The 18302-nt window shown below is 37.5% G+C and overlaps 1 protein-coding gene across 1 annotated transcript in view; it reads left to right on the top strand.

Annotated features, from left to right (window-relative positions):
* The window catches only part of ATP7A (ATPase copper transporting alpha), a 122034-nt gene extending 103958 nt beyond the window's left edge, over positions 1–18076 (top strand). Inside the window, exons 16-23 of the mRNA XM_022580846.2 lie at positions 1025–1207; positions 2913–3129; positions 8652–8789; positions 10007–10149; positions 11371–11574; positions 12095–12212; positions 13629–13731; positions 14092–18076. Of these exons, the coding sequence (XP_022436554.2) occupies positions 1025–1207; positions 2913–3129; positions 8652–8789; positions 10007–10149; positions 11371–11574; positions 12095–12212; positions 13629–13731; positions 14092–14368 (1383 nt within the window). The 3' untranslated portion in view covers positions 14369–18076. The remainder of the gene's footprint in view (positions 1–1024; positions 1208–2912; positions 3130–8651; positions 8790–10006; positions 10150–11370; positions 11575–12094; positions 12213–13628; positions 13732–14091) is intronic.
* The last annotated feature ends 226 nt before the right edge of the window (positions 18077–18302 follow it).

The following is an 18302-nucleotide window of genomic DNA, read 5'->3' as shown; positions in this document are numbered from 1 at the left end:
GTATGTTCTTATTATGAGGATATAAACTATAAAGAGATGCATGTAGTAAACACAGAACACAACTTAGAACAGATTTGGAACCTCATCTAGCCAGTGAATACGGGCTACTAATTTTTATAGTAATTTTAAATTTTGATATGATTTCAAACTTAAATAAAAGTTGAAAGAATGGTATAAAGAACTCCCATATACCCTTTACTGCAGATATGAAGCCCCTTTCCTAAGAACAAGGGCAATCTCTTACATAACCACAGTACAAAGATCAAAATCAAGAAGTTGATATTAATACTCTTGTTTAATCTGTTGTCCATATTCCAGTTTCCTCAGCTGACTCCATAATCCTTTATAGCTGTTTTTAATTTCAACCAGAATCATGCTTTGTACTTAATTGTCATATCTCTTTTCATCTCAGTTCCTCAAGCTATTCATTTCTCAAGTTTCATTATCCGAGTTTACTGTGAGGTGACTGTTCTTTAGTTCCAGACTCTTCCTTTTTCCTACCTGGTCTGAGTGTCCCTCGTTGGTTCCCAGCTGTCTCTTCTCAGGGCAGGCTTCTCATCTAGAGCCAATAAAGTCAAAGCAACCCAGAAGGTCTTATCTGGTGCACACTTCAACTTAATTACTTACTTATAATCATTTGCCTACTGCCCAGATTTCCCCTACAGATCTATTCATTAGTACTGAAAGCCTTTCTCTTTCCCTGGAAGCACTAGAGGCATCTCTTAATTACCTATTAACAGTCAACTCTTAACAAGTAGTTCTAGTTATTTAACATATGTCCACAGTACGTTGAACATTTGCAAGGGAGGGCTATTAGGTGTAACTAAGGATATTTCTTCCCTTTTTCTCCCTTCTTTTTATTCTCCCAAAGACAGTTTATTTAGTCCAATTAAATCAGAGGTCAGCTTATTACGAAACAAGATAGTAATGTGTTTGTCAAAGTAAACCTTTTTCTCATTTCTGGAAAGCTAATATTAAGAATTATCAAGCCATATAGGTGCATTGTATGTTGATTTTCTTACAGGTAAAGGTAGTGGTATTTGATAAAACTGGAACCATAACCCATGGAACCCCAGTAGTGAATCAAGTAAAGGTTCTAGTGGAAAGTAACAGAATGTCATGCAATAAGATCCTGGCCATTGTGGGAACTGCTGAAAGTAACAGTGAACACCCTCTAGGAGCAGCAATAACCAAATACTGCAAGCAGGTACAATTTTTCCCTTGTTTATTCATGATTTACATATATATAGTTGGTATGAAGCTAGAGAGACTCATGTTTTCTCATTTTATTTTGTATGTCTTAATTTCTTCATGCAGGAAAGTATAAAGATGAAAACAAAAATTAACTATAACCCTACCACACAGATAACCCCAGTCAACTAAAAAATTAATATAGAAGTAATACATATTTATGGTAGGAAAATTCAGATAGTTCAGCATTACATAATGAAAAAGGAAAACCTCATTCCCTGCCCCCTTCCATAATTCCTCTCTCCAAAGTTTAACAAGTATTAACCTGTTAACAGTCTTTTTAAATAACAGCTTTATTGAGGTAAAATTCACATACCATAAAGTTCACCCTTGTAAAGTTACAATTCAATAATTTTTAGTATATTCACAAAAGTGTGCATCTGTTAACCATTTTTAGTTCATATACCAGCATTTATTATTTTTTAAACTTTACATAGAAAGGTGATACATTGACCAATCTTTGGTACCTTTTAAAAAGACTTTATTAAATGATTTTTCCATATCAGGACATATAGATCTGCCTCATTGTTTTTAATGACTATATTGTATTCTATTGTATGATTGGTTTTTTGGCCCTTACAGTGTACAGTTAACATCCTTGTCAGCTTTTGCACATTTATCTCTAATGTTCAATGCCTATCAATGCAACTGCTAGATCAAAGGATACATGCTGTTAAATTCTGATGAATATTACCAATGCTCAAATGACAAATATTATCAACACCCACACAAAAAGGTGTACCAGTTTATATTTTCACGAGAAGTTGAATGCCCATTTCCCCACATTCTCACCAACAGTTTATTTTTTCCAATTCAATAAGTAAAAAATATTTATTCATTGATGGTTTACTTTGCATTTTTTAATTATGAATAAGGTTGAGCATCTTTTCACATGTGTATTGGCCATTTGAATTTCTTTTTCTATACCCTGTTTGCTTGTATCCTTTGCCTATTTTTTCATAAGATTGTTTACCTTTTTCTCATTGATTTGTATAAGTTCTTTGTAAATTATCTCACATAGTTTTTCAGTTAGAACATGGCAGTTTCACCATTGGTGTTCCCATTTCTTTATTTGTTCTTTCCTTTTTACCTATTAACTATTACTGACCTGGCTTCTTTACACCCAAATCAAATAACAGAGAGGATGAAGATATAAAGAGACAGGAAACAGTGATGGTCACCAGAATTCTTTGGCTCACTAAGGACACAGAATCATACTAGAGAGACCCTCTGGTAACTGAAGGCCCTGTTTTTTGTTACCCTTTTCCCTGTACTGAATAGAAAATCTGACTTGAAAATAGAATTAAATATGTAACTTGTAATTCTCTACTGGAAAGGACAGAGAAAATTGATAAACCTTCCACATTTTCTTTCCTTAAAGTTGGTATAAATCTTATAAAGTGGGATTTAAAATAAGTATTGTGAGCTTCTCCTCTAACTTTGAACATTATACGCAATGCTCTGTTCCTTCGTCCTTATCAAAAACCCACTGTCAAATAGGCAATGATAAGTGATAGTTTTATTCTAAACATTCAGAATTAACCAGGCATGTAGATTGTGTCTAAACATTTAGAATTAACCAGCAGTAATCTTTGATCTTGCTAATGAGGACCTTGGATTATTAGAACAGCAGAGGAAATCCTTCTGTTTCTATCCGTTAGGAGCTGGACACTGAAACCTTGGGTACCTGCATAGATTTCCAGGTTGTGCCAGGCTGTGGTATTAGCTGTAAAGTCACCAATATCGAAGGCTTGCTACACAAGGATAACTGGAAGATAGAGGAAAATAATATTAAAAATGCATCCCTGGTTCAAATAGATACAAGTAATGAACAGTCATCAACTTCATCTTCCATGATTATTGATGCCCAGCTCTCAAGTAAGCTAATTTTCTTTGTAGTACCAATTATGGGACAGTTATTAACAGATGTCTAACTTTATAATCTGAACTGTTATATAAGAAACAAGATTGGTGTCATGGTTTCATTTTCGTAAATCAGTTTCACTGTAGGCCTTCTAATTATTTTACTCAGTTACTCAAGAACATTTTTCAGCTGTGCTCCTTGATTACAGTAGAGGGTGATAAAGTCTATCCTTAGCTGATCTTCCATCTTTTAGTTCAGCTTTCTTTCTTTTATTTCTCACCACAGCTGCTCCAAACCTTTTGTATCCTTCACAAGCTCCTGTGGCCTTCCCCCTAGTTCCCTAAGTAAATTGTCCTGCTTATTTTTCACACAGAAATTTAAGGTTCTCAGACATGTGTTCTTTCAGGTTTTTTTGCTCAGAATGTTTCCTTTTTCAGGGAAAGTAGTATCCCTCATCTTGCCTAATGAATCCCCTCATCTTTGCCCTAGATCCCACCCTCTCTTGATTCCTCAGGAACCTCATGCTCTGTTATGTCCCCTGGTTTCTTTTTTTTCCAACACACTGTTGTAGCTCCTTCTCCTAAACATATAAACATTTCTTCCATCAAAATCACTGTATTCCCATCTAGATTTTATCCTACCTGTCTTTCTTTTCCTTAATATCCAAGCTTCTAGAAAGAGTAGTCTAGGCTGGCTGAATTCACTTCTTCACTGCACAGTTTGGCTTCTGCCCCATCCATACTAGTGAAACTGTTTTAAGTCCACTGGTGATCTCATTTAGTCCCCTCTCCAGTGGTCACTTTTTTTTTTTGCGATAAGTGGGCCTTTCATTGTTCTGGCCTCTCCTGTTGCAGAGCACAGGCTCCGGACACGCAGGCTCAACGGTGGCTCACGAGCCTAGCCGCTCCGCGGCATGTGGGATCTTCCCAGACCGGGGCACGAACCCGTGTCCCCTGCATCGGCAGGCGGACTCTCAACCACTGCGCCACCAGGGAAGCCCTCCAGTGGTCACTTTTCAGTCTTCATTGCTGTATGACCTCGCTAAGGCATTTGACAATGTTGACCATTTCTTCTTTCCTAAAATGTTTTTCTCCCTTGATTCCGTGACCCTGCTTTCTCTAGATTCTCCTCTCACCTACCTGGCTGTTCTTTCTAATCCTCTTCTGATTCCTCTTTTCTCCTGCTCTCACATGTTGGGTGTCCTCAGAGTTTTGTTCTTTGTCTTTTGTTCATTTTACATACTCTCTCTGTACAGTCTTTTTTTAAAAATTTTATTTATTTTTTGGCTGTGTTGGGTCTTCGTTGCTGTGCACTGGCTTTCTCTAGTTGCAGCAACCGGGGGCTACTCTTTGTTGTGGTACACAGGCTTCTCATTGCGGTGGCTTCTCTTTGCTGCAGAGCACGGGCTCTAGGCATGTGAGCTTCAGTAGTTGTGGCACGTGGGCTCAGTAGTTGTGGCTCGCGGGCTCCAGAGGGCAGGCTCAGTAGTTGTGGCGCACGGGCTTAGTTGCTCCATGGCATGTGGGATCTTCCCGGACCAGGGCTCGAACCCATGTCCCCTGCATTGGCAGGCGGATTCCCAACCACTGCACCACCAGGGAAGTCCTCTCTGTACAGTCTTGTTCATGCTTATCACTTATTCTACCACCTGTAGGTTTCCACTGCCCCTCTAAAATCCATATCTGCAGCCAAGGCCAGTTTCCCGAGTTTCCTGTTGGTCTATCCATCTGACCAAAAACGTGCTATACATACCTAAGTGTGCCAGCATCCCCCCCACCCATCTGTGCTTGAGTAATTTTTCTAACACGCAAACCTGAGTATATCACTTTCTGACTAATACCTTTTATTGCAGTGGTTTATAACCTATTTTTGAATCATGAACCTTTGGAGGAAGGTGGTAAAAGCTATGCCCACCACTCAGAAAACTTCTGTTTTGGACGTTTGTATGTATCCAAAAGCCCCTCCATGGAAATCTGTTAAGGACCCTGGCTTTACAGGCTCTCCATCTCCGACAGAACAGAGTCCAGTCTCTGTGGATTTTGTTCAAGATCTGTTCCCCATGATACATCTCCTGCCTGTCTGCACCACCCATCTTGTCTTTTACCACTGTCACCCACGTACACTGTGTTTTGTCCATATGGAACTACTTAGAGTTTCTCCTTACATCGTGTCGTTTCATGCTCATTAGATCACCTCATTTGCTATTTTCTCATCTTTGAAGACCTAGCTCACATCTCTCTTTAGTGAAGCCTTCACTGACTGACATACATAGGCAGAGATATTTGCTCTTCTTTTTTAGTCATAACTGTACTTAATCTCTAGATGTGCTAGGCACACTGCATGAGAATTCTTTATTTGCCTGCCTGTTTCTACTAAACTGTGATTTCTTTATTATCTGTCTGTGAACTCACAGTATCAAGCACACTGACACACAGTAATTTCATTCACCTGACAGGTTTTATTAAGCACTGTTCAAGACACTAAAGAATCAGCAGTGAGCAGAATAGACGAAGTCCCTATGTCATGGAGTTTACATTCCTGGTGGGAGAACACAAGACAGTGAGGAAATAAATAAGCAAATATAGTCTGTCTGATGGAGATAGTGCTGTGAAGAAAATGAAGAAGGGCAAGAGATATAAGGAATGCTGGGAGTAGCAGGTCCTGTTGATATAGGCTGGTCAGGGTAGGCCTCATTGAGAAGATGGTGTTTGAGCAGAAACCTGAGGAGGGGGAGGGAAAAAGTTATGTGAATATCTGTGATGAGAGCATTCCAGGAAGGAGGAATGTTAAGTACAAAAGCCTTGAGTCAGGAGTGTGCTTGACTAGTTTAAGGAACAAAGTGGCCAGTACAGAGTAAATGAATGGGAAGGAGGTAAGGGATGAGGTAAGGACATTGAAAGGACTTTGGTTTTTACCCTGAGATGGAAAGCCGTTGGAGAGTTTTGAGCATAGGAATGACAGAATCTGACTTAATGTTTAAAAAGTATTATTTGGGCTGCTCTGGGAAAAATACACTGTTGCAGGGGGTAGGGGGAAGGGCAGAAGCAGGGAGATAAGTTAGTGGGCTATTGCCATAATCCAGGTGAAAGATAATGGTGGCTTGGACCAGTGTAATAACAGTAGAGGCTGTTAAGAAGTGGTCAAATTCTGGACATATCTTTTTTTTTTTTTTTGCTGCGTGACATGTCTTGTGGGATTTTAGTCCCTGACCAGGAATCGAACCCGTGCTCCCTGCAACAGAAGCTTGGAGTCCTAACCACTGGACCGCCAGGGAATTCCCCTGGATGTGAGCTGGCTGACAGATCTCACAGATTGGAAATGGGGAATTAGGCCAAAGTTTGTGGCCTAAGCAATTTAGAAGGATGGAGTTACCATTTAAACAAGATGGAGAAGATCACAGGAGGGGCAATATTGAGGAAAAGTGATCAAGAGATCAGTTTTTGATATGTTAAGTTTGAGTGCCTGTTAGGTATTCAAGTGGAGATGTCGTATAAATGGAACTATCAAGGAGGCAGGTGGCTGCACAAGTCTGGAGTTCCAAGGAAACAAACTGTGTTGGAGATGTAGACTTGGGAGTCATCCACTTATAGATCTGTGCTGGCCAATATGGTAGCCACTTAGTTACGTGTGACTATTTAAATTTAAATTAATTAAAATTTAATTTAATTTAAAATTCAGCCCTTCAGCCATACTAGTCACATTTCAGTGCTCAATAGCCGCATGTTGTTAGTGGCTACTGTATTAAACAGAGCAGATGTACAACATTTCCATCATAACAGAAAGTTCTGTTGGACAGCGCTGATATAGATGGTATTTAAAGCCATGAGACTGGATAAAATCATCAAGGAGTTGGGAATTCCCTTGTGGTCCAGTGGTTAGGGCTTGGCGCTTTCACTGCCATGGGCCTGGGTTCCATCCCTGGTCGAGGAACTAAGCTACCACAAGCCGCGAGGTGCGGCCAAAAGAAAAAAAAATCATCAAGGAGTGAGAGTAGATAGAGGGGGAATGAGATTAAACCTGAAGAGGTTTAAGGACTGAGCCCTGCAACACTACAAATTAAGAGGTCAGGGAGATGAGGAAGGATCAGCAAAGAAGACAGAAGAAGTGGTGAGTGAGGAGGTAGCTCATAAGAATGTGGTGATCTAGAAGCCAAATGAAGAAAGTATTTCAAGGCGGGAATGATCAACTGTGTTAAAATGCTACTAATAGGGTAAGTAAGATGAGGATGAAGAATTACCCATTAGATTTATTAAAGATCACTGGTGTACTGTATGAACAATTCTTTGGAGTAACAGAGACAAAAGCTGTATTTGAGTGGGTTCACAAGAGAATGGGAAGGTATGAATTGGAGGGCAGCCGATAGAGACAACACTTTTGAAAAGTTTTGCTATGAACAGAATCAGAGAAATGGGGTAGTAGCTAGAGAGGTAAATGAGATCAAGAGAAGATTGTTTCATTTTCTTTTTTAAAGATAGGACTATGTACAGCAGAAGTCGAAAATATGATTATGCAGGAGAGAGAGGGGAGAATTGTTGGAGAGACGTTCTAAAATAGGCGAAGGGGGACTTCCCTGGTGGGCCAGTGGTTAAGACTCCGCACTCCCGATGCAGGGGGCCTGGGCTCGATCCCTGGTCAGGGAACTAGATCCCACATGCTGCAACTAAGAGCCCTCATGCCACAACTAAAGATCCTGCATGCTGCAACTAAAGATTCTGTGTGCTGCAACGAAGATCCTGTGTGCTGCAACTAAGACCCGGCACAGCCGAATAAATAAATATAAAATAGGCAAAGGAGGGGGATCTAGTATGCAAGTGGAGAAGTTGCCCTTAAATAGGAGTAGGGGCCATTTATAATAACAGAAGAGAGGCTAGATCAGTATGTACACAGGCACAGGCAGTTGGGTAGATGTGGCAATAAGAGCTTGTGGAAGTTCTCTTCTGATTGCTTTTATTTTCTTCCTGAAGTAAGAAGCAGAGTCATCATCTGGTATGAGAATAGGAGAAGAGAAGGTATAAAGTAGCCATCTAGAAGGAATGGAGAATGAATGGACTAGGGAAATGTAGTAGAATAGCCAGGCATCACTAAGGGCCCGCTTAAAGTTAGTGGTCACACATTTAAAATGAGACATCAGTATGGTTGTGTGTTCTTGTCCAACACTGATGGTTGTACTGACGCACAATAAATATTTTTAATTTAATTCAGTTGCTATGGAAGATCATAAGGAAGTGTCACATGGAAAGCGTCACCAAGAAAGTAACGTTTGAACTGGCTCTTAAAGAATATATATGATGCAGTTTGGTATTTGAAGAGGGAGGGATGAGGACCTCCAGGTGGTCCTCACTCCTCATGTGCAAAGGCCCAGAGACATGGAAGAGCACAGTATGTTCCTTGAACACTTGGAAATTACTGTTGTAGGCTGTTTTCTACCAAAAAACCAACGTAGTGACTGTGCAAGATTAGAGAGGAAGACTGTCCCTAAAGGGTTGTTATAAATATTAAACAAGTTCACTAAATGTCATTTCTGTACTTTCTTCAGATGCTCAGCAGTACAAAGTTCTTATTGGTAACCGGGAGTGGATGATTAGAAATGGTCTTGTCATTAATAACGATGTAAACGATTCCATGACTGAACATGAGAGAAAAGGTCGGACTGCTGTATTGGTAGCAGTTGATGGTAAGGTTTTCCTTAAGTACACTATGACTCAGTGTCATGATTTCACTTGTTTTCTGTGTATTTTTGAGAGACATCTGAACTATGAGGGTTATTCAAAAGCAGCCTGAATGCAAAGTAAAAATGTCAGCAATACATAATTGTTACTGATTAATTTAAAATTCTCTTGCATTTGCCTGGCTTTGTTATTTTCCTCCATAGCCTGTGGTTTTAAAAAAAGCTAATCAAGGATTTTTTTTAAAACCTAAAAATAACATTATAGCAAAGTAAAAGAATATTCATAATCTCATCATCTAAACACAATGTCAGTTTTAATTGACATTTCTGGATATATATTCATACACATCACACAGAATTACAATATTAGTACATATACTGTTTATAAATGGGTGCATTTTATTGTATGTAAATTTTACCTCAAAGTTGAATAAAAATTTAAAATTCCTTGTACACATACTGTTTTATTTTGTCTTATTTTATTTAATAGTAAATATTTCCAATTGTATTTTAATGTGGCACCATTTGTCATACTTATACACTATGACTAACTTAATCATTCCCCTGTTGGAAATTTAAGCTACTCCTAATATTTTATTGTTGTAAGTAACACCACAGTAAACATCTTTGAGGTTTTAGGTATTTTGTTAAATTATTTCTTAGGGTACATTTCTAGCTGTGAGATTAATTAGTCAACATTTATAATCCTTGCTAAGTATGAAGGCATTATCTTACTATGGCCTTTTTAGGCCCAGGAAGAAGCAGAAAATACCATTTATTTTTGTTTTTAAAATAGCTACTTGTAGTGATTTTTTCCCAGTATAAAATGCCAGTTTTGTTTCCATCCACCCCTTCACCTTAAAAAGGGTGAAGTATGAATTTTCAGTTTCATTTGCCTTTAAATTAGCTAAAGTGGGGCTATTGGCCAATACTTCTCTAAAGAAAGAAAATAAGTATTTTAGTATCCAGTAAAGTCTCTTCAGTTTCCTATCATTACCTTCATTAGTAAGCCCTACCTCACTCTGAAATTTTCACAACCAAGTATGGAGGCTTGTTGCAGGGTTTGTGGTATAAAGTCTATGTGGTCTTGGAGATATTTTGAGTTAAGCCAAGTCCTGAACAACTTCACTTAACAAAATTCATTTCTTTCTGAAATTTTAAGTCAGAATATTATTCTGCTTTCACCATATTCCAAATTCTATCTTCTGGTGCTCCTATATTAGATGAGCTGTGCGGCTTGATAGCTATCGCTGATACAGTGAAGCCTGAAGCAGAATTGGCAGTCCATATTCTGAAATCTATGGGCTTAGAAGTAGTTCTGATGACTGGAGACAACAGTAAAACAGCTAGATCTATTGCTTCTCAGGTAATGGGTTTACTTAGTTGTTGGGGTGGGAGTATGTGGTAACTTCTCATTCTTCACATACGTTTCCTTTCTTGCCTTCAGCTGCTAAAGAAGTATCATTATCCCCGAGTAGCCATATCTGGTTCCTTAAAGAAAAATTGGCATACTATGCAGGAAGGACTTTGGGTTTTGTCTGGAACTGTTATAAGTAAAAAGCTATTTGCTTAGTTCATGGGATGCTTGAGTGACATTGTACACAGTTTCTGTTGATGCTTCCTTTGAAATGTTGCTGATAGTCTCCACCGGTGCTGCCAGCCTAAGCCAGGCTCTCATCCTCTCATGCCTAAAGTACAGCAGTAGCTCCACGCACGTTCCTCTCTAGTCCATCCTGGATACCACTGATAGAACCATCTTCCATAGCATTCTTCTGCTACTCACCCCCACATTTGCCTTCCCTCTAAAACTTTTCTCATATTAGTCTTTTCTATTTTGCAATGCCTTCTCCCCTCTTCTATTAAATAATAAAGATAATATATAAATACATTCTTGTATAAAAAATACAGAAGGCTGTAAAGAAGAACGTTTAAGTCACCATTTTCCCAAGCCTCCCTGTCCAGCCCTACCCCCTTACACTTTTTCATATGCTTATATGTTCATATACAGATGTATAGTTCTGGTACTTTGAACATAAATTGGATCATTTTTGTACAACTTGTTCAGCAGTTTGCTTTCTTTCAGATAGCAATATATATGCCTTGGAGCTTTGTCCATGTCTGAACATATAAACTTATTTCGTTCTTTCTACATCATTGCATTGAATTCCATAGTACAGATGCGTCACAATGTACTTAACCATTCCTCTAATAAAAAAAAAATTTATGTGGTTTTGAAAATTTTGTTTTACAAATAAGGCAGTAATATACATCCTTGGACATACTTATTTTTATACATGTACAGGTATGTCCAAAATATAGCTAGGGGTGGAATTGCTGAACCAAATGACATGCACACTTTGATAGATGCTGCCAAATACCCTCCAAAAAGACAGTACCAACTTACACACCCACCAACAGTATATAAGAGAGCTCATTTCCCCATATCCTTACTATCCCTGGATATTATTAGTCTCTTACAATTTGGACATTTGGTAGGTGGAAACTGATGGCTCATCATTGCTGAGTTATATTTCAGGTACTCAGTAATATTTCTTGAAATGAATGGAGTTTATTTTTGCCCATGTAGGTTGGCATTACTAAGGTGTTTGCTGAAGTTCTACCTTCCCACAAGGTTGCTAAGGTGAAGCAACTCCAAGAGGAGGGGAACCGGGTAGCAATGGTAGGAGATGGAATCAATGACTCCCCAGCTCTGGCGATGGCTAATGTTGGAATTGCCATTGGCACAGGCACAGATGTAGCCATTGAAGCAGCCGATGTGGTTTTGATACGGGTAAGTCCTATGGTCTGACCTTTGAGGAGTGTGAGACTGCTCTACACGGTCAGGGATAGTGTCGTATATTGAACAAAATGATTGTGCCCTTCGAATTCCCATGCTCCTAGCCATTGAGACTGGGAGAGTTCAAGATGGAAGTATGAGAAGTCTTAGTAATTACTTCCAGACTTTCTCATTTCAGCGAAGCAAATGAGAATGACAAGCTTCTAAAGTGAAGCATTAGATTTGGGAATATACGTATGATACTCTTATCTTCAACAAATACTTGCTGAGGTTATTTTAGTGGGATTTAGTCCCTGTACCAGCATACAACCCTAAAAGTATTTTCAGAACCCTGAGAAAAATTCCTGAAAACCCCCTTCCAAGACAGCCTCAAATTTTTAGCAATATCTCAGATTTGTAGTTAATTCACATATTACCGTAAGGTACACATCATCTTTGGTATACACAGTATCAAATACAAGTTACTGGTCAAGTTACAGTCTCTTGCTAATATCACAAATATTTCTGTTCTCAGAATGATCTTCTGGATGTAGTGGCAAGTATTGATTTATCAAGGAAGACAGTCAAGAGGATTCGGATAAATTTTGTCTTTGCTCTAATTTATAATCTGATTGGAATTCCCATAGCTGCTGGTATGTGACAGTTAACTTGTATTGCTTTTTTCATGAAGTCGTTAGAAGCCTACCGTATTGGAAGTTTTAGTCTTCTTATTATTAGTTTTGAGCTCAGTTTTGTATGTAGCCTGCTGGTATGGTGAGAGGTAATATTAAAATCAATAATTTAAATTTTCAGCATGTTCATTATGGCCTAGAATGTATAAGCCTTCTGATAGGTTTATTTTATTTTTACCTTATTTTTACCTTCAACTTTGTATTTTGAAATTTTCAAATGTACATAAACAAGGAGAAAAATGATACAATAAAACAAAATACCCTTCACCGAAATTCACCAGTTAATAATATTTTGCCACATTGCTTCATCTTTTTCTCCATACACTCTCACACACATACGTACTTATTTGCTTACTCATTTAGTTTTTGCTGAAGAGAATAAATTTAGCTTTAATCTCACTACCCGAATACAACTACTGTTGGTATTTTAGTATACATCTTTCTGGTCTTTTTTACTCTGTATTGGTTTTTGTCTTGTTTCATTGTTGTAATTATAGCATGCAGAGAATTTTCTTAATGTTCTAATAGCCAACAGTTTTTTTTAAAGTTTGGGAACCAGATGTGAGAAAGACAGAGAGAGAAATTGAACAAAGGAATACGACCAAGAAAAGGCAGTTTAGAATTATTTAATAAGCATCCGATCATCCCCATTACTTAGGGGCTTGGTAGATGTTAGTATTAGTAATAACATAAGAAAAATAGTTATCACTTTCTTCTTGTTCTCTCTGGTTTTAGAGCCAAAGAAGGACATGAGATAACATGAGAACAATTACAAAACTGTTTATCAACAGGGACACACAGATGGAGAGGACAAAGAGTAAAAGAACAAAGTCCAGAGAGATTAATTCATGGAGCAAGTTATTTTTTAAAAATTATACAAGTAATATACGGTCACTGTATAAAAAGTAGAAAAAATACAGATAAGCACATAAAAATTACAAGTACAGTAAGTCTATCTCATCCCCATCATATGAACAAATTTTAAAATGTCTGTGAAAACCAAGTGTGGATGAGTTTGTAGAATATGAACTCTCATACACTATTGGAGGGTTTGTGATCTGGTACAGCCACTTTGGAGAGCAACTGAGAAATATCTACCTAAAGTTGAAGGTGTGCCTATGTTATAATCTAGCTGTTTCACCTCTAGGTATATACCCTAGGGAAATTCTCAAACACATGCACAGGGCGGCATGTACAAGAATGTTCACAGCAACACTCTATTAGTGAAAAATTGGCAACGACATAAATCTCTACCAACAGGAGGATAAATTGCTGAATAAATATCAAAGAAGGAAATTATTTGTATATATGTATTAGGAACACAGTGGTAATCTGTTTAGTACTGTTTGGTCTAACTAATCCAAAATTGTTTTCTAGGAGTTTTTATGCCCATTGGTTTGGTTTTGCAGCCCTGGATGGGATCTGCTGCAATGGCTGCTTCATCTGTTTCAGTAGTACTTTCTTCACTCCTCCTTAAACTGTAAGTATGATAGCTCGCTCATGCTTCTCTTTTATATTCCTTTTATCACCCACAGTCAGTCTTGCTAGGTTTTATTCTTGTATTGGTCAATGATAAGCCCAAACTGTTCTTAATAATAAATGTTAACTACGTAATTATCACCTTATGTAGTATATACAGAGCAACCACAAGCACTGAGTGGGGTAAAATCTAGTACACTGGCTCTCAGAAGTAGGATTTCTGATCATGTGACCTCACACAACTCCTTTTGACCACCTTTATACATTTCAAACCAGGTTAATCTCTTTTCATTTTTGAATGTAACAAGCGGATAGTTCACATTTGATTATTTCAAACTAGTATACTTTTGCATCTTTTCAGTTACAGGAAACCAACTTATGAGAATTATGAACTACATGCCCGAGGCCAGATGGGACAGAAAAGTCCTTCAGAAATAAGTGTTCATGTTGGAATAGATGATACCTCAAGAAATTCTCCCAAACTGGGTTTGCTGGACCGGATTGTTAATTACAGCAGAGCCTCCATAAACTCACTGCTGTCTGATAAACGATCACTGAACAGTGTTGGTACTAGTGAACCTGACAAGCACTCACTCCTGGTGGGAGACTGCAGGGAAGATGACGACAGTGCGTTGTAACAGGCCACAGAGAGTGCTGCTAGATGATGTTGTTCTGCACTGACACAGCATTCATGGTCACCTTAGCTTTTTAAAATATTGCAGGGCTTTATGTTGGTCTCATGCTCTTATGTTAGGGAATCTATTTGAATTGCATTTGTCTAATGGCAAAAATATCTTTTTCAGGGCATCAGCTTGGAACCTAGCTTTATTGAAAATGAATTTCCAGTATTTTTTGTTTTCACTAGCAACAGATAAGGTAGACCAGGGAGGTTTACAAGTCCTACAGCTGAAGATTGCTGAATTGCTGCTAAGGTCATAGATAATTTTTATTTGACCCAAAAAAAAAAAGTTCAAGAAAAGATCATTGAAAATTTGAAGATTTGAGCGCATAATCTTGAGGAGATTCTCGAGCCCTCCTCCCTGCCAGATTGGGGAGCAACAGCTTTCAAAGCACTGTATAAAGAATCCTGTTTTAGAAGCAAAATAGTAGAAACTGTTTAAAAATAGACAGGCCTATTTATTACAGGCTTTCTTTCCCCCTTCTTCTCCCTGCATCTTTGTCTTTGCCGTTGCTTTCTTTTTTTTTTTTTTTTTTTACAGCTTTATTGGAGTATAATTGCTTTACAATGGTGTGTTAGTTTCTGCTTTATAACAAAGTGAATCAGTTATACATATACATATGTTCCCATATCTCTTCCCTCTTGCGTCTCCCTCCCTCCCACCCTCCCTATCCCACCCCTCTAGGTGGTCACAAAGCCGTCGCTTTCTTAGATGCCCCAATGTGTTTTCTTTTATTATGTTCTTTCAAGTGAGCTAAGTGTAGGTGATTTCTCATCGACAAAAATAACTGACAACTTTTCCAGTAACTTGTTTGTTTCTTTATCTTGTAGCTCAAAAGACCTTCAGGACCTATATGGTTTCCTGCTTCCCACCTTTCCATTGTTGTAAAAAATACATCAGATTCCTCCTTCAGTGACTCCCTAGCTATGTGCATGCTTTCAGTTCGCTCCTGCTGGGTTCAGCTATAAGTTGTTCTTAGTATCATCTATCATCCTCAGTTCAGAAACTTAAGATTTTGAGCCACTTCTACAATTGATTTTTTTCCAAAGATTGACACTACCATGTTTAACATGTACCGGTCATATAAAATTACCTGGATTCACTAAATTTGTCCTTTTCTGGAGAGAATGCAAGACCTTAGCTGATATTTATAATTTAATAGATTTTAATTGTCTTTTATTGTTTTAGATAATCTCTCAAAATGACTTTAAAATAATGCTATTACACAAAGCCCCTTTTACCAAGAAATACAGTAAATCGTAATACAGAAATGAGAATTTCCCTAGGTTGTGATACCTTTTAGCTAAATCTATATTTTTCTCTAGTTTAAAACATTTGCACTTGCTAGTTAGTGTGGTTGGCATATTCACGGGCTTGTTCTCATCAACATATAAATTTAGAAATCCCCCTGTGAGTGCCTGGGAGTTAATACACTGGTCAGAGATCTGGTACTTGTATCACTATTTAAATTAACTTGTTAACTGCAAGGTGGATTTCAGATGCAGAATATGTAAGTGAAGAAAACTCATACATAAATTCCTAACATCTATTCCCATTGTCATATGTAAAGCTGCTAGCACAATTCCTAGCACATAGGATTTGTGCTCAGTAAATGTTAGTTCTTATTTCCCCTTGAGGTCAGTGATAAATATCAAAAATCGCTTTTACAGAGCAGAGTCTAAAATCAGGCGGGAGTGGCGGATGGGGTTCTTCCCTCCTTTCCAACTTCCTTTTTCTCTTGTTCTTTCATACGCACTCAAAAAAGTTTACAACATAATTCCATGCTGACTTTTCAGATTTGGAAGAGATTTCATTTTTATCTCAGCTATCTTAAAGACAGAGCTGAAACTTGATGAAGGTGCTATTAATCTAGAAAAGCAAACCAATTTTAATGAAATATGAATGAGTTTGTAGGTCTAGGCTCTTTTTTAGACCAATGCCTGTGCCATCTTCTATGCTTTCAATTTGAATTTTAATATTTGTTTTTTATTTTAATTCCAGTGGCCCGTCATACCACAACTTGTTTCTTCTAGAAGAAATAGCTAGCACGGCAAAGGTATAATATAGACTTTTGAAAAAGAAACACTTTTCTCTGTGTCTCTCTCTCTCCCTCCCTCCCTTCCTCCCCCTCCCCCTTCCCCTCACTTTCACTCTTCTATCTCTCTGAAGCACTTGAACATAGCCAGTTACTACTTTTATTATTCTGTGTGTGTTAGAGTTGTCCACTTGGCCTCACATGCCAAGGGATCCACATGTCATAGGGCAATGAGAAGAGCAGCCTATATAATCTGGGAAAAATCAAGGATGTAATTTCAGCCCTTAGTACAGGAACAGAAAACATGCTGTTTATAAAGAATCCTGCTTTAAATATCTATAGCCATCTTTGAATTCTCTACCACAAGTCTCTTGCAATTCTGAACTCCCATTAGCTTCATAGAGCAGCTGTAGTCACCGGGAGAGAGACATATGGAGGGGATCAAAAACACTGCTTTCAGTTAGTAACTAGTGAGAACAAATTTTATAAATGTGTGTGTATGCATCTGTGTTTATTCATAGAATACATATATTACCCATATAGAAGGAAAATGGATTTATATTTGAATTTGATATTAGAATATTTGAAGTTCTTTATTTGTTGTTCCTTTGTCACTCTTTTGTATTCACTCAGCAACCACGCCCTCAGTCTGAAGATAACAAGGATGTTTTAATATCCAGTGCTGGTTCAGACTCAACTAAGGGGCACCTTTTATCTTAAATATCCAAAGATGCCTTTTAAATTTCAACGGTTAAAACATAACTGTTTAGTGTTATAGTCTAAAGAAGTATGGTTGTCAGTTGTGAAAATAGAAATGTTATTTTTCATAGTTTAGTATCAACGTTTTAGGTGTTAGATTTGATGCCTTGTGAACAAATAATTTTATATTGTGCTTCATATTTTTAAAAGTTATTCTTTTATTGAATGTATTCTTTGTTCAAAATGCTTAAATAGCATTGTAGGCAAGATGTTTCCATACATTTAAGTGTGCATATCTTTTATGTACACAGCTGAAAATCAAGAATGTATGTTCATTGAGAATTTTTTCCACTACTTATGGATCTTGCTTTAAAATTATTTTTCTTAGTATTTATTTTACTCTATTTTATTATTTTCTTTGGCTGAGACATCTGGTTACTGGTTGTTTTAATAAGGTAAAAACATTCCTGGAATCACTCCTTTTGGATATTTTTGTTTCTTTTCTCTATTTTAAAAATATTATTTTACCAAATATAAAAAATGCAGATTCGTGCCAAATTATTAGCTATTTTTACACTAACTTTCTGTAGTCCTTCTGAAAGTTTATCTGGTATGAGTAACCAGATAAAGCACAAAAGCATGAATTCTTGTTCTTCAATTAAAAGAGCTTCTCTAATGGCACTGATAGTAAATGCCTTTTGTAGCCAAAACCAGGCGTCTCAAACTTATGCTTTTAGTTAAAGAAGTGTTTAACTAACCATTGTTGAACATTGATTGTTTGATACCCAAAACAGCAGTGGACGATGTTGTGCAATAATCATCTACTATAGTCAAGATATTCAGTAGTTTGTTTTTCCATAAGCATGTAATTGAACATATATCTGCCAAGGATGTGCCTTCAACTTTATAATTATAGTATTGTAAAAAAATGATTTTTTTTGTCAGCGTCTCTTTTGTTAAATCATCCAACTCCTCTACCAACAGTTCCAAACTATCCTGTGTTTTTAGGTGTTGTGTTCTGTTTTATTTTATTTTTTTTTTAAATCAAGGGTGGGGCAGGATTGGAGGCAGCACCACACATTCACTAAGAGTGGGAGGGAAGAAATCTATTTTCCTTCAGACTTCACCTGCTGGATCTTTTAGTGCGGATGAGAAACA

The sequence above is a fragment of the Delphinapterus leucas genome, chromosome X, assembly GCF_059928025.1.
Source record: "Delphinapterus leucas isolate spDelLeu-1000000601 "Yukka" chromosome X, BTC_Dleu_Yukka2, whole genome shotgun sequence".
NCBI lineage: Eukaryota > Metazoa > Chordata > Mammalia > Artiodactyla > Monodontidae > Delphinapterus > Delphinapterus leucas.
The sequence above is the reverse complement of the archived record's forward strand: the minus strand, read 5'-3'. Positions and strand labels throughout refer to the sequence as shown.